Source organism: Neofelis nebulosa, chromosome 17, assembly GCF_028018385.1.
Source record: "Neofelis nebulosa isolate mNeoNeb1 chromosome 17, mNeoNeb1.pri, whole genome shotgun sequence".
NCBI lineage: Eukaryota > Metazoa > Chordata > Mammalia > Carnivora > Felidae > Neofelis > Neofelis nebulosa.
The window spans coordinates 14,817,893-14,843,698 of NC_080798.1; the positions used below are offsets into that span (position 1 = coordinate 14,817,893).

Here is a 25,806-nt window from a genome sequence, read left to right on the forward strand (position 1 = left end):
CACCCTGATCTGTCGCTCTGATCTCGTGACAGTTCTGTCTCCCTCATTGGACTGGGAGCCCCACGAGAGCAGGCTCTGGGGTGTCTCAGTGATCTCCCGGCCAGGACCAGGCATAGAGGGAGTGCCCAGTGAATGGTCATTTAATGCAGCAGTGCCTTCACGTCCTGAGCACTTGCGATCCTACCAGGCGCCGTTGTAAGCAGCAGGAGGAAGGAATCCCAGCTGGAGCAGGGGAAGCGAGAGAGAGGGTGGAAGGGGCGAGGGCCGGACCACACGGGATCTGACCACCCACCCCTCCCCCCACAGATCGACAACCAGCGCTCGCGCCTGCCCGTATCCCTGGCCGAGGGTCGCCTGCGCGTGTACCAGAGTGGGACACGGGCCGTGGTGGAGCTGGACTTCGGGCTGGTGGTCACCTACGACTGGGACTGCCAGCTGGCCCTGAGCCTGCCAGAGCGCTTCCGAGACCAGGTATGCGGACTGTGTGGCAACTACAACAGCGACCCCACCGATGACTTCCTCACGCCCGACTCGGAGCAGGCGCCAGACGCCGTGGAGTTCGCCAACAGCTGGAAGCTGGACGACGGGGACTACCTGTGTGACGACGGCTGCCAAAACAACTGTCCCTCGTGCACCCCGGGCCAGGCCCAGCACTACGAGGGCAACAGGCTCTGCGGCATGCTGACCCAGGCCGACGGCCCCTTTGCTGCCTGCCACAGCGCACTGCCGCCCCGGCCCTTCCTGGAGGAGTGTGTGTATGACCTGTGTGTGCTCAACGGGGACCGGTCCAGCCTGTGCCGTAGCCTCAGCGCCTACGCCCAGGCCTGTCTGGAGCACGGCATCTCTGTCGGCGACTGGAGGTCACCAGCCAACTGTCGTGAGTGATGCCCCGGGGCGGACTGGGAGCACGTGGTGGGAAGGCAGGGGTCTCTTTGCATCTGTTCAATGTCTGAGCACTTCGTGTGGCTCAGCCTGAAGCCGGACCATGCCAGGAACACAGGGATGGCCGAGATGGCCAGACGGTGCCCGCGGTGAGCCCGAGGTTGGGGCAGACACATCACTAGCCGGTGACAGTCCCAAGCGGTCCCTGCTGGGCTCAGGGAGGCACAGGCAGAGTGGCCAGGGCCAGCACGGGGGAATTCCAGGGTGGGCACGGGAGACCAGGAAAGCTTCTCAACTCAACCTGGCAGGGTCAAGGAGGATTTCCCAGAGGAAGGGATGCCCGATCGGAAGCCTGTGGGAGGAACTCAACTAGGCAGATGAAGGGGGAGCAGGAAGTGGGTTTGGGAATGAGAGAGGGGCATGTGCAGAAGCCGGCATGAGACGTAGTCCTCAGAGTCCCGAAGCAGAAATGTGAACATCTCTTCGTTTGCATTCCTTTCGAGGCTCCCTGATGCCCTCTGGGTAAAGTCCGGGCGTCCATCCACTTAAGGATTCATTCACTCACTCATTTACTCAACAGGCATTCCCTGAGCCCCTCTGTGGCCCCATCCCTCCACTGGCGATGGGCACAGTGGGGGCCAGCACACACCTGTCCCTGCCCTTGGGAGTCTCCCAAGGAATTTTTCTGGAGACAGAAAGTCTAGTGTGCAGAAAAGGGGAGGTGCCCAGACCCAGGCCTAGGGCTTGAGACAGAGACTCCGGAGGAGGAGCAAGTCTGGGGGAGACACTGTGGCCATGTGGGGTTTATCTTGGTCACTCCTATATGTCCTCACTGCCCAGTAAACGCCCGCCCTCCCGAGCTCCCCAATGCCTGGTGCAGAGGAGGAACCAGTGAGTTCTTTGACCCATACATTCATTTCTGAATGAGCGGGCATCTCCTGTGGACCAGACCCTGTCCTTTGTGCTCTGGGATTGAGGCAGATCAGATCCCTGCTCTCAGAGTTCATATTCCAGTGGGGGAGACAGACAGTAAGCAGTAAACTATGGAACGTCTTCAAAGAGGAAAAGAAATGGCATTCGTGTAAGAAGAGGAAACGGGAGGCTCATGACGAGGGTGCTCAGGGAAGGCCTTTCTGGACAGGTGACATCATTGCTGAGAGCAGCAAAGGGCAATAGAGTGAGCTGAGTAACAGTGATGCTGTGGGGTGTCTCTGCATAGGTTAACTTATTTACCCCTCACCACCCTGTGAGGTCGGTGCTATTATCATCTCATTTTACTGATGGGGAAACTGAGGCAGGGAGCGAATGGAGTCATTGGTCCACAATCACACAGCTTAGGAAGGGAAGACTGGGATTTGAACCCAGGCTATCCGGGCTCCAGCAGCTTTCTCTTAACCACATGCTGCACTGCCTTCGGAGGAAAGGCCAGCACAGGCATCAGAAACAGCCAGCCAGTGCAAAGGCCCTGAGGTGGGAGCGTGAAGACCTGTGAGGAAGCCTCTGTGGCTGGGACAGAGTGAGCCAAAGGGAGAGGGAGAGGAGATGAGGAGGGAGGTGATGGGTGTGGGTGATGGGGAGCTTCATGGGCCACCAGGAGGGTTCTAGCCTTCCCCCTGAGATGGCACCACAAGGGGGCTCTGAGCAGGAGAGGGGCGTCACAGGCATTCACAGGGTCCCTCTGGCTGTCTGTGAGGAGCAGCCTGTGGGGGTAGCATGGGGGCCGGGGGAGACCAGGCAGAAGGTTGCTTGGAAGGGACTGGACCAGGGTGGGGGGTGGTGAGAGAAGAGGGCAGATTCTAGATAGATTTTTGAATATGGAGCTCACAGGACTTCCTGACAGATTGGTTGTCTGTGAATGAAGAAGGAAAGGAGTCAACTATGTCTCTGAGGTTTGGGGTCCCAGCACCTGGAGGGATGGAAGTGCCATGCGGAGCTCTGGGGAAGGAGCAGAATGTGGGGAGGGAAGTCCCGTAGAGCGCTTTGGGCAGGGCGCCCCGCCAGGAAACGGAGCCGCCAATGCATCAATGCAACACCCTTGCGCTGGCCTGACGCATCCTCCCCCGTCTCCGTCTCCCCGCAGCCCTGTCCTGTCCCCCCAACAGCCGCTATGAGCGGTGCGGCCCCGCCTGCCCGGCCACCTGCAACTCCGAGGCGACGCCGTCCAACTGCTCCGGGCGCCCGTGCGTGGAGGGCTGCGTGTGCCTCCCGGGCTTCGTGGCCAGCGGTGGCGGCTGCGTAGCGGCCTCCTCATGCGGCTGCATCTTCCAGGGCCGCCCGCTCGCCCCGGGCCAGCAGATTTGGGCCGACGAGCTGTGCCGGCGGCGCTGCACTTGCGACGGCGCCACCCAGCAGGTGCGCTGCAGCGACACACAGGGCTGCCCGGCGGGCGAGCGCTGCCGCGTCCAGGACGGCCTCCTGGGTTGCTACCCCGACCGCTTCGGGAGCTGCCAGGCGTCCGGGGACCCGCACTACGTGAGCTTCGACGGCCGGCGCTTCGACTTCATGGGCACCTGCACCTACCTGCTGGCCGGTTCGTGCAGCCAGGCCGCGGGGCTGCCCGCCTTCCGGGTGCTGGTGGAAAACGAGCACCGGGGCAGCCAGACCGTGAGCTACACGCGTGCCGTGCGCGTGGAGGCCCGCGGAGTGAAGGTGGCGGTGCGCCGGGAGTACCCGGGGAAAGTGCTGGTGAGCGACGCGGGTCGGGGTGGTTGGGAGGCGGGCAGGAAATCCCCCTTCAGGAGTGGGGCTCTGAACCCCCGGTAGGGCTGGGGATCTGTTAAAAGATCCTGTGGCCAGTGGTTAAGTCCTGGGCCCCCGGGGCCAGGCGGTGCTGCCTCTCCTTGGCTGTGTGACTGTGTCTCCAAATGACTGTCTCCAGGTTTTGTCTTAGTTTTGTCTTCTGTCAGCGTGTCCACCACGCAGCAGAAGTCAAGAACCAGTGATTTTCTCTTTAAAAAAAAAAAAAAAGAAGATAAAAGTCCAGAGGTGGGGTTGTAAGATTCACAACTCTAGTAAATAGTCATTGAACAGTTTTAGACAGTGGCCTGCGCCCTGGAGAGGAGGATGAATTGGAAATGGATGGAAAACTGAAAGAAATTTCCATGTGGCAGGCACCACCCCTAAACCCTTTACAGGCCTTAAGTCATAGTCCTCAGAACGGCCTTGCATTAAAGGAAGTTTTGCCCATAAAGCCGAGTGTTTGGCATAGAGAAACTTCTGGATAAACAAATGATTGATATTTATGTTCCCACCTCTCTGAGTCTGGAATAATAATAGCCAATATATGACATTACTCCTAGGTGTTAAATGCTTGACATATAGTAACTCATTGAATCTCTACAACTCTGTGAAATAGTTAGATGAGAAAACTGAGGCATGGAAAGGCTAAGTCATCTATTCAAGGTCACACAGCTAATGAGTCACAGAGCCACAATTGGTAGCCAGGCTGTTTGGCTCCAGAGACCATACTCTTAACCACTACATCCTACTGCTGCTCTTGAGGAAAGGGATGGAACAGATAGGGACAGAAGTAGATGAAAGAGTACTCCAGGCAGAAGGAACAGTGAGTGCAAAGGCCCTGAGGCAGGAACAAACATGAGGGGTAGAGGAACAGCCTGGAGGTCCGTGGGGCTGGAATGGGGGCAGGGGGATGATGTAGGGGACAGCTGCGATAGAGGTCTTGATTTAAAACAAAACCTGAAGGACAAGGAAGAGTGAAGAGTGGTGGTTCCGAGGAGGAGGGAGCAGCAGGTGCAAAGGTTGAGGCTGGACGGATTTTGAAGACTCAGGAGAACAGCGTGGAGCCAGTGTGGCTGCACCGGAGAGCGAGGCTGGAGAGACGGGGCAGAGAGGGTGGTAGGAGATGAGGTCAGAAAAGTGGGAACAAGCAGGGCCTGGTGGGAGAGGGGTTCTGTTTTAAGCGGAGACGTAAAGGGTGATGGGGAGGCAACCAGGCGGAGAATGGGGACGGGGAAGAGGGTAGGAATGTCGCAAGGAGAAGGTACAGCAAAGGCCCTGAAGCTGGGCTGAGCTTGCTGACTTCAGGAGATCAAAATGGCTTCGTGGCTGGCGTCGCAGGCCTGGGGAACGGGGCAGTACTGGAGAAGAGATTGGAGAGTAGTGAGGCTCAGGTCACCTGGGGCCTTTTAAGCCACCATAAGGGATTTGGATCAAAGCTAACACCTAACAGATGAAGTAGCGTTGGCCAAGGAAAGAGTACTGGGGGGGTATCTAGGAGGAGGCAAGTGCAAAGGCCATGAGGTGACAGCGCACTCGATGTGTTCAGGGAGACAGCAAGGAGGCTGAGTGCGCAATGTGGCAGGTGATGCGGGTACAAAGGTGGACAGAGCCAAGGTTAAACGAGACCTTGTAGGGAAGGGGCTTGGATTTGCGCCGTCCTGAAGGCTGCAGGACACGCAGCCAGGAGCGAAGTGGTCAGTGATGTTCTCGGCCAAGCGAAAAGACCCTGAAGTTGGACCAAACTGAGACAAGTGGAGGAATAGCAAGAAAGCCAGTGTGCCTGGAACATACTGAGCAGGACGGAGGGAGGGAGTAGGAGGCAGGAAGATCAGGGAGGTAATGAGGAGACAGATCCTGTAGGCTCTGAAGGCCTGTAGGCTCTGAAGGCCTCTGAAGGCTCTGAAGGCCAAATCGGATTTGGATTTGAGCCGAGAGTTGAAGGTTGAAGAGAGGTAGATGGTGTGCCAGACAGAGGGATAGCAAGTGCAAGGGCCCTGAGGTGGAACGAAGCAGAACGTGCTCAAGAGAACAGCAAGGAGTTGAGAATATTTGGAGCCAAGTGAAGTAAAGTGAAGGGTGGGACACAGAACCATGAATACCCTGACCCCGTGGACCTCCTTCATCTCCACCCAGGTGGATGGCGTCCTTCAGTACTTGCCCTTCCAGGCCGCAGATGGCCAGGTGCAGGTGTTCCGCCAGGGCCAAGATGCCGTTGTGCGCACAGACTTTGGCCTGACTGTCACCTACAACTGGAACAACCGTGTGATTGCCAAGGTTCCCGGCAGCTATGCTGGGGCCCTTTGCGGGCTCTGCGGGAACTTCAACGGGAACCCAGGTGATGATCTGGCCCTGCGCGGCGGAGGCCAAGCTGCCAACGCGCTGGCCTTCGGGAACAGCTGGCAGGAGGAGACGAGGCCAGGCTGTGGGGCAACCGAACCGGGTGACTGTCCCAAGCTGGACTCCCTAGTGGCCCAGCAGCTGCAGAGCAAGAAGGAGTGTGGGATCCTTGCCGACCCTGAGGGGCCCTTCCGGGAGTGCCACAGCAAGCTGGATCCACAGGACACTGTGCGTGACTGCGTCTATGACCGCTGCCTGCTGCCAGGCCAGTCTGGGCCATTGTGTGATGCACTGGCCACGTATGCTGCTGCATGCCAGGCTGCCGGGGCCACCGTGCACCCCTGGAGGAGTGAGGAACTTTGCCGTGAGTACCAGGAGTGACAACTGGGGGGGCTCAGCCTTGTAAAGAGTATTGGGGGGTCTCTAGGATACCTATAGATAGGATGATCTATAAGTATCATTAATTCACGTAACTCTGACAAAAGTATTATGAGGTGGGGACTGTGGTGATACCCATTTAACAGATGGGGAAATAGGGGCTTAGAAAGAGTTAGTTACATGCCCAGGATCACGTACAGCTAGAAAGGCACAGTTGCAGTAAATATTTGTAAGATGACCAACAATATCTGGTGGCCTTGCATCTAATTCCCATATGGCAGCTGTCATTCAGAGATGAGTAGCAATGCTGCCTTTAGAAGAAGCCTGGTTCTGGTCCCCTCTCCAGTTTTTCTTGGTCACCATCTGGCCTACTTCACTCATTTACAATATCTGCCTGGATGGTACACATCACATCATCTGTTGAAATACACATGATAAATACATGAATGTTACATCATTTCTTTTTCTCCTTCAACTTATAATCATTCATTCATTCATTCATTCAACAAGTATTTGTTGAACACCTACTATATTCCGGGCACTGAAGATATAATGGGGGAGAAAACAGGAAAAAAATTCTTGCTTTCCCAAAGTGACCATCTAATGGTTTTTAGTTCCAGCAGAATATAACCTAATGTAATATACTTATATACATGGAAGTCTCTTTTTAAATTTTTTTTTCAACTTTTTTTTTTTTTAATTTATTTTTGGGACAGAGAGAGACAGAGCATGAATGGGGGAGGGGCAGAGAGAGAGGGAGACACAGAATCGGAAACAGGCTCCAGGTTCTGAGCCATCAGCCCAGAGCCTGACGCGGGGCTCGAACTCACGGACCGCGAGATCGTGACCTGGCTGAAGTCGGACGCTTAACCAACTGCGCCACCCAGGCGCCCCTGGAAGTCTCTTTTTTAAAAAAAAAATGTCTTATTAATTTTGAGAGAGAGTGTGTGCATGTGCATGAGTGGGGGGTGGGTAGAGAAAGAGAGAGACAGAGAGTCCCAAGCAGGCTTAGGGCTGTCAGCATAGAGTCCGACATGGGGCTCAATCTCATGAACCAAGAGATCCTAACCTAAGCCAAAATCAAGAGTTGGATGCTTAACCAACTGAGCCACTCAGGTGCCCCAGAAAGTCTCTTTTTATTTTTTTTTTAATGTTACTTTTGAGAGAGAGAAAGAGAAAGAGTGAGAGCAGGGGAAGGGCAGAGAGAGGGAGACCCAGAATCCAAAGCAGGCTCCAGATGTGAGACTTGAACCCACAAACCGTGAGATCATGACCTGAGCCAAAGTCAGATGCTTAACTGACTGAGCCACCCACGTGCTCCAGAAAGTCTCTTTTTAAATCATTGCATGGGTTAGTTTTTGCTGTGTAACAAACATCCCCAAAGCTAAAAGTGGATTACAACAAATATTTATTATTTCTCATGAGTCTGTGGGCTGGGCTATTCTCCTAATCTGGGCCAGCATGGTTTATCACTGCAGTCCTACTGACAGTTCTATGGGGGCTGGAGGGTCTACAATGGCCTGATTTTACACAGCTGGCAGTTGTTAGGCTGGTTGGTTTGGGGGACCTCATCCAGGACGGCTTACCCCTGCTCCACTTGGTTTTATCTTCCAGCCAGCGAGCACAGGCTTCTTCACACAGTGGTCTCAGTGTTCCAAAGAACAGCGAGAGTGGACAAGCCCCAGTAGGCAAGCACACTTCAGGCCTCTGCTTGGCGTCACATTTGCTGTTATCCCATTGGCCAAAACCAGCACCATGGCCAAGCCAAGAAGAAGGGGCGGCTGTCATCAGTCTGTCCCAATCCCCATCATACTTCTCTGCCACAAACATATACACGTGTGAACGACATTTCATTATTTTTAGAAATTCTTAAGACCGTCAGACTCTAAGTGTTAAAAAAAAAAGATAGAATGAGTTATCATTGCAAATATCATTAGTACACAACTAATAAAACATATAAAACACTAATGTATTAATGTCTATATAAATATATTAAAACATATAAAAATATTAAACATAAAAAACAGAATGTATTGGAAAGGCATCTCTTAGTGAGATGGATTCAGCTTTCCACCCAATAGTTCCCTTTATTTTTTTATTTTGCTGAAATATTTTATTTATTTTTATTTTTGTATTTTAAAAATCCTAAGATTTTATTTTTTAATAAATGGAAAGACGTCACATGTTCATGGATTGGAAGATTTAAAAAAAATTCTAAGATTTTATTTTTAAGCAATCTCTACACTCAGTGTGGAGTTCAAACTTAAAACACTGAGACCAAGAGTCCCATGCTCTACCAACTGAGCCAGCCAGGCACCACTTGCTGAAATATTTTAAAGCAAATTCTAGACATACGAATTTTCCCATAAATACTTCAGTAAACATCTGCAACAGATAGCACTTTTTAAGAAACACGCCACAATGCTGTTATTACCAGTAATGAAAATAACACTAATTCCTTAACATCATCTAAAATTCAGCCTAGGTTCAAATTTCCCCAATTGTCTAAATAAAAACAAAAAAAAGTGTGGGGTTTTTTTTCAGTTTATTTGAATCTGGATCGAGACTAAATCTACACACTGCATTGGGTTGGTTTTTCTTACGTGATTTAAAAAAAATTTTTTTTCTAATGTTTATTTTTGAGAGAGAGAGAGAGACAGAGCATGAGTGGGGTTTGGGTTTGGGGGCCAGAGCCCAATGTGGGGCTCGAACCCACGAGATCATGACCTGAACCAAAGTCAGACACTCAGCTGCCTGACCCACCCAAGTGCCCCTTTCTTAAATCATTTGTATCCTATAATAGCTCTTTTCCATTTTCTGCCTACATATTATTATGAAGTTTTTCAAATGTATAGGAAGATTGAAAGAATTTTGCAGTGAATACTCATACACTTACTAGCTAGATTCTATAGTCGACCATTTTACCGTACTTGCTTTATCATATATCTGTCCCTCTATCCATTTTGTTTGTACCATTTATCTATTGGGGGGGGAAAAAAGTCGTTTGTCCTGCAGAATTTCCTATTTTCTGAATTTGGCTAGTTGCTTCTTTGTAGTGTTATTTAACTTGTCCCTCTATTCCCTGATTCTCTTATAAGCTGGTTATGAGATCTAGAACAGTGCTGTCCGATAGAACTTTGGTGATGATGGAAGTATTCTGTCCCTGAGCTGTCCTGTATGGTTGCCACCAGTCATGTATTGAGCACTTGAACTGGGGCTAGTGTGACCAAGGAACTGAATGTTTTGTTTTGTTTTGTTTTGTTTTTAATTTTAGAGAGAGAAAGAGAGCTTGTGAACAAGCTTGGGAGAGAGGGAGAGAGAGAGAGAGGGAGAGACAGAGAGGGAGATCCCGATGCCAGGGTCAATTCCACAACCCTGGGATCATGACCTGAGCCGAAATCAAGAGTAGGACGCTCAACTTACTGAGGCACCCAGTTGCCCCAATCTTCTATTTTTTAAATTTTAATTAACTTACACTTAAATGGCCACAAGTGACTATCATATCAACACAGAGGCTTTATTTGGCTCAGTTTTAGTTTTTTTTATTTTGTTTCAAGGAAACCACCTGTCTTATAATTTGGAGTGACTGGAGTTTGGAGATAGGACTAGGAATTATTATTCTTTTCCTCTTCACAACACGGGCCAAATATTTTAATTTGCTACTACTATATCTCTACTAGAGAAGGAAGAAGTCAAAACCACTGCATTCACGAGTACATTGCATAGATTAAACACACACTGTACCTGCACGTATGTGTTTAAAATATGTCATTGAAGACATTACAGATAACCACAAACCACAGTTAATTTGGAGTTGAATCTTATTTATCAGGACCAGGTTAATTGTGATATCATCTGCCCCCCCAGGAAGATCATATCATAGATTATACAGAGGGTTCCTTGCAGCTGGCCGGCTTACGTGTGAGCGCGGGAGCATGCGTGTGCCTGCGTGTGTGTCACCAGGGAGCAGGGACCCTGGATGCTCACGGCTGCTCTCCCCACAGCTCTGAGCTGCCCGCCCCACAGCCACTACGAGGCATGTTCCCGTGGCTGCCCGCTGTCCTGCGGAGACCTCCCAGTGCCTGGGGGCTGCGGCTCCAACTGCCACGAAGGCTGTGTGTGTGATGAGGGCTTCGCACTCAGTGGTGAGTCCTGCGTGCCCCTGCCCTCGTGTGGCTGCATATACCAGGGCGCCTACCACCCGCCAGGCCAGACCTTCCACCCCGGCCCAGGGTGTGATTCCCTGTGCCGCTGCCAGGAGGGCGGCCTGGTGACCTGTGAGCCCTCCACCTGTGGCCCACATGAGGCCTGCCAGCCGTCCGGTGGCATTCTGGGCTGCGTGGCCGTGGGCTCTGCCACCTGCCAAGCATCGGGAGACCCCCATTACACCACCTTCGACGGCCGCCGCTTCGACTTCATGGGCACCTGCGTGTACGTGCTGGCTCGGACCTGCGGGACCCGGCCGGGCCTGGAGTCGTTTGCCGTCCTGCAGGAGAATGTGGCCTGGGGCAATGGGAGAGTCAGCGTGACCAGGGTGATCACTGTCCAGGTGGCTAACTTCACCCTACGGCTGGAGCAAAATCAGTGGAAGGTCACGGTAAGAGCAGGGGCGGATCATGAAGGGGAGGGGTCCTGGGGTAGAGGGCGCTGGGTGGGTGGGACATGGGCAGCACTTGGTCCAGGGGCGGCGCTCACATCTGGGAGTGGATGTGGAAGGCACAGGGTTCCCGAGGAGAGGAGTTGCCGGTCAGAGCCCTGAGTGGGGAGCCAAGGAGCGAGGAGGCTTTGGGGACCTGGGACCTGCTCCCACGTGGCTCAGTTTTACCCTCTGTCTGCTCCTTAGTCTCTCCTCTCCCTGCCTCTGACTGTCCCCTCTGAGCATCTCTCCCACCCTCTCTTCCCTTCCCCTGCACCTTCTCTGTTCCTGCCCTAGCCACCTCCCTGGTATCCTGGCCAGCGACATGATGCAATCAGAGGCTGGGCAAGTTCAGGGATGGGAAAGGTTCAAGGACACAGGACAATCTGGGGGTGACCCCCTCACCCCTCGCCAACCACCACAACAACAGTAACAGTAGCTACGGTTTTTACTCGGCTGATCCCTGACTTTGTTGGCCGCTGAACACTTCACATCCACGGTGTCATTTCGTCCTTGCTGCCAGAAGTACCATGATTTGCTTTATTCTTTAGAAGGGGAGGTCCCATCATTGGCCCAAAGTCCACCAGCAAAGACACAACTTGAATCCAGGACAGCATGCCAGGAGACTGCATGCTGGACCTTGGGCACACCATGGTGCTTCTCTGACTGAGAAGCACTTGGTCTCCTATGGAAGCTGGAGGGATTCCACGCCCCCCCCCCACCCCCGCCGCCCCAGAGATCTCACTAAAAGGCAGGCACATGACCCTTGTGCTCATGCAGTATGGGCAATGAGGATGCTGAAAAATAGCTGACTTTTTCAGGTGCCCGTATGCACTGGCCGTGCATTAGATGCTTTAATCGAGTCCCTGAGGTAGCACAGGCTCCTAGGATAGCACCTGGCATATAGTTGGCTGTGAATACACATGAGTGGTTGGTGTTATTTGCATCTCACTGAATCCCCCAGCTTCTCCTTGAGGTGGAAACTATTATTATACCCGCTTTACAGATGAGAAAACTGAGGCACAGAATAGGTCACTTGTCCTTAACTGCTCCCTGTCCCCGCTTGGGAAGTATGGCAGGTGACTATGTTTTGGGGAGCCTCAGACAGGATTGTGTCTTCTGCCTTCTCCTCTGGTTCCTTATACTTCCAAAAGAATCATGTCTGTATTAAGGAAGGATGAGCAAGCATGTTAATCAGGGGTGGATTTATGAGGTTTTGTTGGTGCCCAGCAGCCTTCAGTTAAAACCACTGGTTCTTGGCTCGGGGGTCTGATGTTCATTTCCCATTAGCCTAATGTTCCACCCACTGATGCTTAAAGCAAAAAGCCTCAGCACCCACTTACTTGTCAAAATAAAATCTTCCGACCGTAGCTCGTCACAGTAGCAGATGCTCCCAGAACACCCATTCTGTGCCAGAATTTGTAAAGTACAAATATCAATTTATCTAATCCCCACAGCAACTCTCTGGACCCCACTCTGTAGATAAGGAAGCAGAAACCCAGCGAGGGGTCCTCACCTGCACAAAGTTACAGAAAGAGTAAAGGGCAGAGCTGTGTTGGAACCCAGGCCAGTGGCTCTGGAGTCCATCGCTGCGTTCTTGATCAGTAAGTGGTGAATTTAGGGGTAGCTGGTGAGCATGTTACTCCTTTGAGACCTGTACGAGCTTCCCCTGTGGCTGCTATAACAAGTGACCACAAGCACGGTGGCTTAGAACAACGGAAATGTGTTTTCTCACTGTTGTGGAGGCCCGAAGTCCAAATTCAAGGTATTGGCAAGGCTCTAGAGGAGGATCCTTCCTTGCCTCTTCCGGCGTCTGGAGGTCCCAGGTGCTCCTTGGCTCACAGCCACCCTCCCTGTCTTTGTCTCCACGTGGCCTCTCCTCTCTATCTCCTCTTCTGGTTCTTATCATTACATAAGGAAACTCGTCACTGGACGTAGGGCCCACCCTAATCCAGGATGATCCTGAGATCATGACCCTAAGTACATCTGCAAAGACTCTTAGTCCAAATGAGGTCATATTCAGGGCTTCTGGGGGGGCATATCCTTTGGAGACCACCACTCCACCCACTACAAAGACTCGACCATGCTCCCCATTTTACAAATATGGAAACTAAGGCCCAGAGAGGTGAGGTCACACGGATCTCCAGTGTCAGGCAGGGGCTCGACGAGGGTCTGCCCTCTCAAAGTGTGCCCCTGACGCGTGGACTATCCCGCCTCCCAGGTGAACGGTGTGGACATGAGGTTTCCCGTGACGCTGGCCCAGGGCCGGGTCCGTGCCTTCCAGCATGGCTCGGACGCTGTGATCGAGACCGACTTTGGCCTGCGTGTGGCCTACGACCTCGTATACAACGTGCGGGTCACCATCCCAGGCAACTACTACCGGCAGCTGTGTGGCCTGTGTGGGGACTACAATGGTGACCCCAAGGATGACTTCCGGAAGCCAGACGGCTCACAGGCAGGCAACCCCACCGAGTTCGGCAACTCATGGGAGGAGGCGGTGCCAGGCTCTCCCTGCCTGCCGCCACCCACCTGCAAGCCCGGCGGGGACTGTAACTCGGACCTGGAGTGTAGACCTGAGCTGCAGGAGAAGTACCAGCAGGAGAAGTTCTGTGGGCTCCTCACCAGCCCCACTGGGCCGCTGGCCGCCTGCCACAAGCTGGTTGATCCCCAGGGTCCCTTGCAAGACTGCGTCTTTGACCTCTGCTTGGGCGGTGGGAACGAGAGCATTCTCTGCAGCAACATCCATGCCTACGTGAGTGCTTGCCAGGCGGCCGGAGGCCACGTTGAGTCCTGGAGGACCGAATCGTTCTGTCGTGAGTAGAGGGCAGAGAAGGGAAGAACAAGGGGCAGAGGGTGGGGAGCCTGAGGCACAGAAGGGGCAGGACACTGGGCCCTGCAGCCCCTCCCTCAGAGCCCCTGGGAGGGAGCTCTGACCAGTACCCCCTCTTTGCAGCGATGAAGTGCCCCCCCAACAGCCATTATGAGCTCTGCGCAGATACCTGCTCCCTGAGCTGCTCGGCACTCAGCGCCTCCCCACTGTGCCCGGAGAGCTGTGCCGAGGGCTGCCAATGTGACTCTGGCTTCCTCAGTAACGGCCAGGCCTGCGTGCCCATCCAGCAATGCGGCTGCTACCAAAACGGCATCTACTACGAGGTAGGAAGCCGGTCATTGTGGTCAGAGCCCAGGGCCTCACGCTGGACCCCCTCCCACAGCCCGTCGCTCCACAGCCTGTCCACTCGGCCTCCTGAATGTCTCTCCCACCTGTCCCCTCCCCCCATCATGGCCCCACCGTGGTCCAGTTTGTCATCTCCCACATGTTCCCTCCATGCCCTCACTTTTGCTCCCTCTGAGTCACCTCCCTGATGGCAGTGGGAAGACCTTTCTCAAAACAGCCATGGGTCCTGCAACTTTAAACCATCCCCTGGCTCCCCGGGTCTAGACTGTCTCTGTGACACAGTAGATAACTCCGTCTGCTTCCCTCTCCAACCCTCACCCGGTTACTCTTTCTTTGACTTGACTGTGTGTGTGTGTCTGTCTGTGTCGCTCAGAAGACCGCGAGCTCTGTGAGGGCAGGGCCCCTCTCTGCTGCTCTCCTCAAACAAATGATAGTGATGATAAAAGCAAATAGGTAGATGGTGCTTCCTACATGCCGGTTACTGCTTTCAGTGCCAAATCCACAGCATATGTGCATTACACGTACATATGAACTTTTTACTTATTAGGAAAATTTTCAAACATGCAAACGTTAAGAGAACAGTGTAACTCTCCATGTACCCCTCACTCAGCTTTAGCGATAACCACATTTTCCTGATCTTGTTTTGTCTCTTATCCCCGTTTCCTCTCTAATCTGGATTATTTAAAGGAATTCCCAGGGCACCAGCGTGGCTCAGTTGGTTGAGCATCTGACTCTTGATTTCAGCCCCGGTCAGGATCTCAGGGTTGTGGTATTGAGCCCTGCGTCAGGCTCTGTGCTGAGCATGCGGCCTGCTTGAGATTCTCTCTCTTTTTCCCTCTGCCCCACTCCCCTGCTCACACACTCTCTCTCAAAGTAAAAAATAATAATAATAAAGGAACTCCCTTTTCATTTCCCCTGTACCTTATATGTATTAACCAAGTTATACTACCATAGTTAGGTGCTATGATTATCGACTGCTTACAGATGAAGAAACTGAGGCATAAAAGGTTAAGCAATTTGCACAGTGATACAATTTGGAAATAGCAGAATGAGGCTTCAGACCCAGGCAATTTGCTCCAGGGCCTTTGCTCTTAATTCATGTTACACCGTTTCTCATATACAGCAGACATTAAGTGGATATTTTGGAAAAACGAGTGAGTGAGTGAGTGAGTGAGTGAGTGAATGAATGAATTGGACCCCAAGGCCATGTGGTGCCCTAGTTGCACAGACAAGGGGCCACTCTGCTGAAAGATGTTCCCTTGATGTCCTCTGGACCCTCTGTCCCCGGGACACTGGAGATGCCAGTTCAGCTCCCACCCTAATGGCCGTGTCCTCTGTCCTCACAGCCGAACCAGGTGGTCCTCATCGACAGGTGCCAGCAACAGTGTGTGTGCCACGCCGGAAAAGGCCTGGAATGCCAGGCCCACAGCTGCAAGCCAGGGCAGGTGTGCGAGCCCGCAGGAGGTGTCCTGAGCTGCGTCACCAAAGGTGCTGGGCTGGGGCTGGGCCCCGTGGGGCTGGGAACAGAGGATGGGGACTCTGGAGCAGCGGGAGGTGTGAACCTAGATTTTCACAGTGGGTGGCACAAAGGACTAAGGATTGAGGTCTCCAATCTGGGGCCCCCAGGGTTGGGATTCCCAAGGCTAGGGGCACAGGCCCTCCAGGCTGGGAGGTGGAGTTCTACCTTATGGTAGAATGCAGGCTTTGGGGACCCTCAGGGCTAGGTTCCCTAGGGCAGATGTCAGAGACCCTTGGCATAAGGCAAGGACACGCAAACTTTTTCCCTAAAGGGACAGATGGTAAATATTTGAACTTGCAGGCCTTATAGTCTCAGTCATAACTACCCAACTCTGCCACTGTGGCAGGAAATCAGTCGTAGGCTATGTAAGTGAGGGGGTGAGGCTCCAATAAAACCCTCTGGTATTTATAAAAACAGGCAGCTGGCTATGCCATAGTTTACTGACCACTGGTATGCAGGATTAGGCTCAGGGCTTCTAACACCATCTCCCCTTCACGGTAGGGGAAATCAGGACCCCCAGGGACAGAGACAGAAAGCATAGTCCTGAGGTCTCAGGTAGAGACCCCACGAAGGCTGGGGTCTTAGATACAGGACCCCCCTCCAGAAGAGGATCGGGATTTATAGGGAAACAATCTCAGACATGCCCCCCCCCCAGATTAAGTCTAAGTCACAGAGCTGCCCCCCCAGGACTGGTTTCTTAGGGTGAAGGACAGAGAATAACTCCTTATAAATAGATAAAAGAATGGGGCCTCTAGAACTGAGACCCTTGGTGCCACTGGACAGGATAATAGGGACCCAGGTCTTGAACATGGAAAACTCTGGGGCTGTGGATGCCCTCATGGATGCCCTCAGGGCTGGCATCACAGATACTGGGACCCCCGGGGCTGGGTTCTGATGTAGGGACCCTAGAGTTTAGGTCTTGGCAGTCAGGTACTCGGGGCGTGGGTCTCAGACAGCAAACTGCAGGGCCTTGGCCTTGGATGTGGGAGCCTTTGATGGGGTCTTAGACACAGTCCACCACAGGGCCTGGATTTCAAACATGGGGGATCCCCAGGGCTTGGTCTCAGATGGGAAGCCCCTGGTGTCTGTCCTCACCTTCAGGAGCCCTTAGCCCCGGGGCAGAATCCCTGGGGCAGACCAGGGCTGAGGCTGGGGAGCAGCCGGCCTGTGCTGGGCAGCCCCACAAGTTCCTCTCTCCCTGTCTCCAGACCCGTGTCACGGTGTGACCTGTCGGCCACAGGAGACGTGCCAGGAGAAGGATGGACAGGGTGTGTGTGTACCCAACTACGAGGCCACGTGCTGGCTGTGGGGCGACCCGCACTACCACTCCTTCGATGGCTGGGACTTCGACTTCCAGGGCACCTGCGACTATGTGCTGGCGGCCGCTGGCTGCCCAGGGGTCAGCGCCCAGGGCCTGACCCCCTTCACCGTCACTACCAAGAATGAGAACCGGGGCAACCCTGCTGTGTCCTTTGTGAGGCTCGTCACCGTGTCTGCCCTCAGCGTCAACATCTCCATCCACAAAGGCGAGATCGGCAAAGTCCGGGTAAGTCCTGCAGGATGGTCTCTTGAGCCCCCTAGTTGGGGAGAGGGGTCCTGCCAGCCACAGTTAGGAGCTGAGGGCTCTCTCTTCACCTAGGCCTGAAACAAAAGGACAGCAAAAAGCAACAATAACAACCGCAAACATCACCTCTCTGTGGGGTATTAAAGGAGTCTAGCCCTTTGCTAAGGGTTTTGATGTAGGACTTCAGCATTAGCCTTTTTAGAGACCTAGGCTTGAATCCAGTCTCTCCCTATGAGCCGTGTGATGTTGGGCAAGTGACTTTTCCTGGTGGTCCTCAGTTTCCTCACCTGTGACAGGGGGATCCAATGGCACATGATAAGTGCTCAGCTGACGGTCTGACCCGGGTGAGAGGCCATGAATGTTTGTGAGGGAATAAGGGAGCGGCCCAGAGCCTCCAACGTGGAGTGAAATTCAAGGAGATGAGGGAGAGAGGGGAGGCGGTGGGGGGAGACGGGCCACCCTTCTTGCCCATGGCAATGGAATTGGAGATTAATGGCCGTTCACAGGGAGAGAGAGAGGTATGGAACAGGGTAGGCGCTCAATAAATGATGGTGAGTGTGCCGAAGAGATGTCCAGACACTCGGAGATGCACAGGAAAGAGAAAGCGTACACACACAGAGATGCAGAGAGAGTCAGTGCACATGTGAGAGAGACACAGAGAGGGAAGGGAGACCCAGAGAGAACAAGAGATACAGAGTAAGAAAGAAACTCAGAGAAAGAGAGATCCAGAAAGAGAAATAGGTGTAGATGTAGAGAGAGGGAGAGACAACAGAGAGAGAGGAAGGGAGGGAGATGGAGATAGGGAGACCCAGAAAAAGCAGCAGAGCAGGGTTTTAGCAATGCCCACAACGTCAAGTGACCTACACCCGTGGCTCGTGAGGAAGGCCTTGGCAGCTCTCAGCCACGGCGCCGTGAGGGAGGGAGGCAGGGGGCCAGAGCTGGAGCCTCCCCGCCTCCAGTGGGCTCTGTTTGCCTCCTTCCCCCCTCAACCCCCAGGTGAACGGTGTGCTGACAGCGCTGCCTCTCTCTGTGGCCGAAGGACGGCTCTCAGTGACCCAGGGCGCGTCGAAAGCGGTGCTGGCAGCCGACTTCGGGCTTCAGGTCACCTATGACTGGGACTGGCGAGTGGAGGTGACGCTGCCTAGTAGCTATCACGGCGCCGTGTGTGGGCTCTGCGGGAATATGGACCGCAACCCCAGCAACGACCGGGTCTTCCCGAATGGCACCGTGGCCCCCTCCATACCGGTCTGGGGCGGCAGCTGGCGAGCTCCAGGCTGGGACCCGCTGTGCTGGGATGAGTGTCAGGGGTCCTGTCCAACGTGCTCTGGGGACCAGCTGGAGGAGTACAAGGGCCCTGGCTTCTGTGGGCCCCTGGCCCCTGGCGCGGGAGGCCCCTTTGCTGCCTGCCATGCCCAAGTGGCTCCTGACAGCTTCTTCAAGGGCTGCATTCTGGATGTCTGTCTAGGCGGTGGGGCCCATGACATCCTCTGCCAGGCCCTGGCCGCCTATGCTGCTGCCTGCCAGGCCGCCGGGATCGTCATTAAGGACTGGAGGGAGCAGGCCGGCTGTGGTGAGTGTCCGGGGGAGCAGAGCAGGAGCTGAGGGGGGAGGGGGTCCCAGTCTTTCTGGATCTTTGTGTCTGTTTCTCTCTGTTTTTGCCTCTCAGTCTCTTGGCGCTTATCTCTGTGTCTCCCTTTGATTGTCTCTCTGTCTCTCCGTTTCTCATGCCGTCTCTCCTGGTCTCCGTTCGAGTCTTCCTCTGTGTCCCTCTCTCTGTCTGTCGGTGCCTCTTGCTGTTTCTCTCAGTCCCTCCGTCTGTCCCTCTTTGTCTCTCTCTGCCTCTGTCTCCTCCCCTTCCTCTGACCCCACCCCCTGACAGCACTTTCTCTCTTTCTCTCCCTCCCACTCCTCCATCCACTCCTATAGAGATGTCCTGCCCCGAGAACAGCCACTACGAGCTCTGTGGCCCACCCTGCCCAGCCAGCTGCCCGTCCCCCGCACCCCCCACGACCCCAACGCCATGTGAGGGCCCCTGTGCCGAAGGCTGCCAGTGTGATCCGGACTTCGTGTTGAGTGCTGACCGTTGCGTTCCCCTGGACGGTGGCTGTGGCTGCTGGGCCAACGGCACCTACCACGAAGCTGGCAGTGAGTTCTGGGCCGATGCCACCTGCTCCCAGAGGTGCCACTGCGGGCCTGGGGGTGGCTCATTGGTCTGCAAGCCTGCCAAGTGTGGGCCGGGTGAAGAATGTGCCCTGCTGCCCTCTGGCCAGCACGGCTGCCACCCTGTCAGCACAGCTCAGTGTCAGGCCTGGGGTGACCCCCATTACATCACCCTGGATGGGCACCGATTCGACTTCCAAGGCACCTGCGAGTACCTGCTGAGTGCGCCTTGCTCTGCACCACCCAAGGGTGTCGAGAACTTCACGGTCACCGTAGTCAATGAGCACCGGGGCAGCCAGGCCGTCAGCTACACTCGCAGCGTCACCCTGCACATGTACAACCACAGACTGACCCTCAGTGCCCGCTGGCCCCGACAGCTGCAGGTGAGGGGTCTGGGGCCAGAGACGAGCCCTGGGGTTGTCTGGGACAGTGAGGGGTCTGCCATTCCCCTGATTACCTTTCACAGGTTAGTGGGACGTGATGGGGGGAGGGGGTTCAGAGTATAGGCCTTGGAGCAGCAGGTCTTCCCCATTTAAACTAATAAAGTTAGTTTATTCTTTTAGTTTAACCTTAGTTTACTCCACTATAAAATGGGTCTAATAATAGTACCTGCCTCAGAGGGTCCTGTGAGGAGGCAGTGGCATCGTGTCTATAGAGGCTCCTCCTCCTCCTACTACCATCCTTATTATCACACAGTGTAGATCACTCACTCAGGGTTCCACCCCATTCCCCACCCCACCCCCCCCACCCCCCGTAGGTAGTGGAGTCAAAATTCGAACCGGTGCCCGCGCCGTTCACGACCCCCACCCCTACCCGGTACCCACAGGTGGACGGCGAGCTCGTAGCACTGCCCTATCAGCTGGACTCGCGCCTGCGCGCTTACCTGAGTGGCGCCGACGTGGTGGTGACCGCCGCCACCGGGCTCTCTCTGGCTTTCGACGGGAACAGCTTCGTGCGCCTGCGCGTGCCGGCGGCGTACGCGGGCGCCCTTTGTGGCCTGTGCGGGAACTACAACCGGGACCCAGCCGACGACCTGCAGGCTGTGGGCGGGAACCCCGCAGGCTGGCAGGTGGGCGGCGCGGAGGGCTGCGGGGAGTGCGTGCCCGGGCCGTGCCCGCCCCAGTGCACGCCCGAGCAGCAGGAGCCCTTCGGCGGCCCAGACGCTTGCGGCGTGATTTCGGCCCCCGACGGCCCGTTGGCGCCCTGCCACCGACTCTTGCCACCGGAGCACTACTTCAAGGCCTGCTTGCTGGATGCCTGCCAAGCCCAGGGCCATCCGGGAGGCCTCTGCCCTGCCGTGGAGGCCTACGTGGCAGCCTGCCAGGCCGCAGGGGCCACGCTCGGCGAGTGGAGGCGGCCGGATTTCTGTCGTGAGTACGGATCCACGCGTGGTCCACACAGTGGGCGTCTTCCCGCCTGCCCTCTTCACACGGCTCTTAGACAAGAGTCTTCTCCTCCGTGGGTCCTGTCAAAAGTACGCCGTGGCATTTACCCACGGAAATGCACCAGGTCACATACTGCAATGGCAGACACTCAGGCACACCTGGTCAGAAACCCTAGGTGCTGGATCCTCTCCGGGATTCGTGTGCTCAGATATCCTAGTCAGATAGACTGGAGTGGTTGATCCTGTCACAGACAGCTATTCAGCGAGGTGCCCTTGGTCAGAGAGACCTAGAGAGTTACACCTGGTCAGATGCACCTACCCTGTTTCAAACACTGAAATCCACAAGGTCAGATAGAATTGGTCTGATAACCTCAGCCAGGGACCCTTCCGGTTAGAGACACTCGGGCAGATACTCCCAGGTAGAATCGTGACCCTGACAGAGCCCCAGGTAGATATCCACAGGCTCACGGTCAGAGAGTCCAGGGCAATTCCCCCCTCAGGCACATTTGGTCAGATTTATCCTGTCAGCTTCACCCAATCAGATATACGTGGTCAGAGTCCCACTGACACCAACCTTGTCCGAGACACTCCATCAGAGGCTCCAGGCCAGACATCCACAGTCAGGTGTATTCACACCAGAGATACGGGATACATTTGGTCCCGCAGCCCGGTCAGAGCCACCCCCCAAGATACCCACACGTTTGGTTCCAATCCCACATATCTTGGTCAGATGTAGGTGGTCAAATTCACTTCATCTATAGAAATTTTTGATCAGGCCGACCCACGACGTGGTCAGAGAGACTTGGTCTCCACGTCCCACACCGAATCCCCCAGTTAGATATACTGGATCAGACACTCTGCTCAGATCCCTGGATGGATTCGCTCATGAAATATTCTCAGGCAGAACATGCAGATTCCCCTGGGCCGGTTCTCCCACTCTGTCACCCTCCCCCCCCCGCCCCGGAGCCCTCCCTCTGCCCTCCTGGCTCATTCCCCTTTTGTCCCCACAGCCCTCCAGTGCCCTCCCCACAGCCACTACAAGCTCTGCGGTGACTCCTGCCCCGTGAGCTGCCCAAGCCTCTCTGTGCCCGACGGCTGCGTGCACACCTGCCGGGAGGGCTGCGTCTGTGATGCCGGCTTCGTGCTCAGTGGTGACACCTGTGTGCCTGTGGGCCAGTGCGGATGCCTCCACGAGGGCCGCTACTACCCTCTGGGCGAGTCCTTCTACCCAGGCCCTGAGTGTGAGCGGCGCTGCGAGTGCGGGCCGGGTGGCCAAGTCACTTGCCAGCAGGGCGCGGCCTGCGGACCCTACGAGGAGTGCCGAGTGGAGGACGGTGTCCAGGCCTGTCACCCTACAGGCTGTGGCCGCTGCCTGGCCAACGGTGGCATCCACTATGTCACCCTTGATGGGCGTGTTTATGACCTGCACGGCTCCTGCTCCTACATCTTGGCCCAAGTCTGCCGCCCACAGCCTGGGGACGAGGACTTTGTCATTGTGCTTGAGAAGAACGCGGCTGGAGATCCCCAACAGCTGGTGGTTACTGTGGCTGGCCAGGTGGTGGTACTGGCACGGGGGCTGAGGGTAAGTAAGCGGACGTGGCCTTACCCTGGGGGTCTGAAGGGGACGTGGCCCCACTCTGGGGGGGGGGGGGGCGGGGAGGCAGGTTCTGAGTGGGACAGGGCCCACCCTGAGGGCTTGAGGGAGATATGACCCCAGTCCAAGGGGACTAAGGGTGACACAGATCTGGAGGTCTGGAGGTGACACAGTCCCACCCTTGGGCAGTCCAAGGACATGGTACAACCCCAAAGGGCCTGAGAGGGACATAGCTCCACGCCAAGAGTCTGAGGGGTCTGTCTCACCTGTGGTACTGTGAGTCCCTGACCCCCCCGTGGCCTTTCTACCTAGGTCACCGTGGATGGCGAGGCTGTGGCCCTGCCTGTGGCTGTAGGTCGTGTGCGGGTGACCGCTGAGGGCCGGAACATGGTTCTGCAGACAACCAAGGGACTGCGGCTTCTCTTTGACGGCGATGCCCATGTCCTCATATCTATCCCCAGCCCCTTCCATGGCCGGCTCTGTGGCCTCTGTGGGAACTTCAACGGCAACTGGAGCGACGACTTTGTCCTGCCCAGTGGTGCCGTGGCCCCCAGCGTGGACGCCTTTGGAGCCGGGTGGCGGGCGCCCAGCTCCTCCCAGGGCTGTGGCGAGGGCTGTGGGCCGGGCGGCTGCCCCGTGTGCTCAGCGGAGGAGACGGCGCCCTATGAGAACATCCAGGCCTGCGGTCGGGTCCGGGACCCCCAGGGCCCTTTCGCGGGCTGCCACGCAGTGCTGAACCCCTCTGAGTACTTCCGCCAGTGCGTGTACGACCTGTGTGTCCACAAAGGCAACACCACCTTCCTCTGCCGCAGCCTGGCCGCTTACATGGCGGACTGCCAGGCGTCCGGTGGGGCCGTGAAACCCTGGAGGACAGACAGCTTCTGCCGTAAGTGTCCAGGGGAGCCCCTCGGAAGACTCCAGACCAGGCTCAGGGACTCCTCCTGACCTGCTCCTGTCCTGTCTGCCTCTCAGGAGCAGGGCCTCCCTCTTGAAGCATGCCCCTCCCACACCCCCCGCCCCCAGCTTCTCCCACAGCACTCCCTGTCTGCTCCCCCCCTGCCCCGCTGACTCTTTCTCAGGCTCCCTGCAGGGGCCCACGCTCCTGAAACCACAGACAGAGCTCTTTCTCAGGACTCATCCTGAACCCTTTCTGTGGGGCCCTGGGAGGGGTGGTCAGACAGACCAGTAGCTCACATAATACAGCCTGAGTCTGTGACTCACCTGGGCCCCCCAGGATGGGGGTACATTTGCTTCAAACTCCCAGGGCAGGGCTGTGTCTCCTTCATTCTCCGCAGGACAGCACCCATATCGGGGGCCGTCATCCACCCCTGTGGCCTTAGATTTGTCCTCAGTACTGACAGGGGACACTGTCTTCGGCCCTGACCTCTCTCCTGACTGCCAGGCTCGGGGGTCCAGTGGTTTCCTGGACACTTTCCCCTGGGTGTCCTTCGGGTCCCTCACACCTGCTGTGTTCCCATATGACATCAGCATCTCACCCCAAACCTGACCCTCCGATTCTCTGACCCCAAGTCTGCATCTCCGGACAGCCGCACCATCCATCGATTGCTCAGGCAGAGCCCAGGGGGGTCCCCACAACTCCCTGTTTTGGCCTCATCCGGGCCCTGACCTTTCTGTCCACGCCTCCGCCTGCAGCCCTGATCACACACTGCACTGGGACTATCTTTTCCACTGATATGAGCTCCATGGGGCAGGGCATGAGACTGTCTTCATAGCTGGTGTCCCCAGCATGCCAGCCCAGATCCTGTATGTGGGATGCCAAGGGCAGGGCCCGACACCCACAGGCCTGACCCCGCCCTCTCTCCTCCCTCCGCAGCGCTCCAGTGCCCTGCCCACAGCCACTACTCCACCTGCACGCGCTCCTGCCAGGGCTCCTGTGCCGCTCTCTCCGGCCTCACGGGCTGCACCAGCCGCTGCTTTGAGGGCTGCGAGTGTGACGACCGCTTCCTGCTCTCGCAGGGCACCTGCGTCCCCGTGCAGGACTGCGGCTGCACCCATGACGGCCACTACTTGCCGGTGAGCCCGGGCTGGAGGTGGGCAGGGAGGGTAGAGGAGCCCGAGGGAGACTCAGAGCTTCTCTGCCGACCCCCTCAAGGATGGGGACAGAGAAGCCACCTCCATTTTCCAGTGGGGTGACTCAATGCTGGTAAAGTGTCTTAGTTTCCTGAGGCTGCTGAGACAAAGGTCCGCAAGCAACCTTGGTGGCTTCAAACCAGGGAAATTTTCTCTCTCACAGTTCTGGAGGCCAGCGTCAGAAATCAGGGTCACTGGGGCAAAATCGAGGTGCGGGCAGGACAGCACTCCCTCCAGAGGCCCCAGGAGGGAATCCACTCCTTTCCTCCCCCCATTTTTGGTGGCTGCAGGCCTTTCTTGTCTTGTGGCCACCTGACCCCAATTTCTGCCTCTGTGTCCCATTTCCCCTCCTCCTTGCCTCCTTGTGTGTGTCACAAAACCTCCCTCTTATAAGGATACATGTGATTGCATTTAAGGCCCACCCAGATAACCCAGGGCAGTCTGTCCATCTCAAGATCCTTAATTTCTCACATCTGCAAACACCCCTTTTTTCACGTAAGGTAACATTGACTGGTCCCAGGAATTGAAACCTGTTATATTTGGGGGGCTGTTACCCCGCCTCCTACAGTCCCCTCATCTGAGCCTTTCTTCATCTAGAACACGGGGTTAATCATCATCCATGCACCATGGGTATCTGAGGATCCGGTGTCATTGTGCCTGAAAGGTCCCTGCCGGGCACCGGGCCTCAGCCTCCACCTTCATCATACGGTACAAATGCCAGCAACATACACATGGTGCAGTAGGTAGTGAGGCTGGCAATCGTTTCATGATAGAAGTTGAAAATTTGATTGATTTTTGTGCTTGATGTTTTCTGAGCTCTTGCTGTGCGCCAAGTTTGTAACAGATATTAATTCATTGAATGATCCTTTTTTTTTAATATTTATTTTTGAGAACAGAGAGAGCAAGCACAAGCAGGGGAAGGGCAGAGGCAGTGGGGGGTGGGGTGGGGTGGGCAGAGGATCCGAAGCAGGCTCTGCGCTCACAGTACAGAGCCCAATGCGGGGCTCAAACCCACAAACCGTGAGATCATGACCTGAGCCGAAATCAGACGCTTAACCAACTGAGCCTCCCAGGCGCCCCGAATTCATTTAATGATCTCATGCACCAGGCACTATCGCAACAAAGAGAAGTCAGCCCAAGGCTGTCCGTTAGCAAGCGGGGGTGCTGGGATTGACACCCCAGCAGCCTGGACCCACCTTCTGAACTACCAGGCACCCTGCCCCCTCACAAGCCTATTTACCAAATAAAGGAAAGATGAATGACCACATTCCATACTCGCTCATCCCCATTTTATTAATGGCGGTAAGATAGGCTAGAAGGCCTGGAAGTTCAAGCCTTCTGGGGAAG

General features: G+C 55.4%; 1 protein-coding gene across 1 annotated transcript in view; it reads left to right on the forward strand.

Annotated features, from left to right (window-relative positions):
* FCGBP (Fc gamma binding protein) overlaps positions 1–25,806 on the forward strand; it is a 40,078-nt gene that overhangs the window by 8,545 nt on the left and 5,727 nt on the right. Inside the window, exons 4-17 of the mRNA XM_058706509.1 lie at positions 307–877; positions 2,963–3,567; positions 5,755–6,322; positions 10,341–10,933; positions 13,194–13,785; positions 13,926–14,125; positions 15,494–15,635; positions 16,875–17,212; positions 18,227–18,800; positions 19,157–19,773; positions 20,217–20,760; positions 21,785–22,356; positions 22,681–23,254; positions 24,203–24,402. Of these exons, the coding sequence (XP_058562492.1) occupies positions 307–877; positions 2,963–3,567; positions 5,755–6,322; positions 10,341–10,933; positions 13,194–13,785; positions 13,926–14,125; positions 15,494–15,635; positions 16,875–17,212; positions 18,227–18,800; positions 19,157–19,773; positions 20,217–20,760; positions 21,785–22,356; positions 22,681–23,254; positions 24,203–24,402 (6,690 nt within the window). The remainder of the gene's footprint in view (positions 1–306; positions 878–2,962; positions 3,568–5,754; positions 6,323–10,340; positions 10,934–13,193; positions 13,786–13,925; positions 14,126–15,493; positions 15,636–16,874; positions 17,213–18,226; positions 18,801–19,156; positions 19,774–20,216; positions 20,761–21,784; positions 22,357–22,680; positions 23,255–24,202; positions 24,403–25,806) is intronic.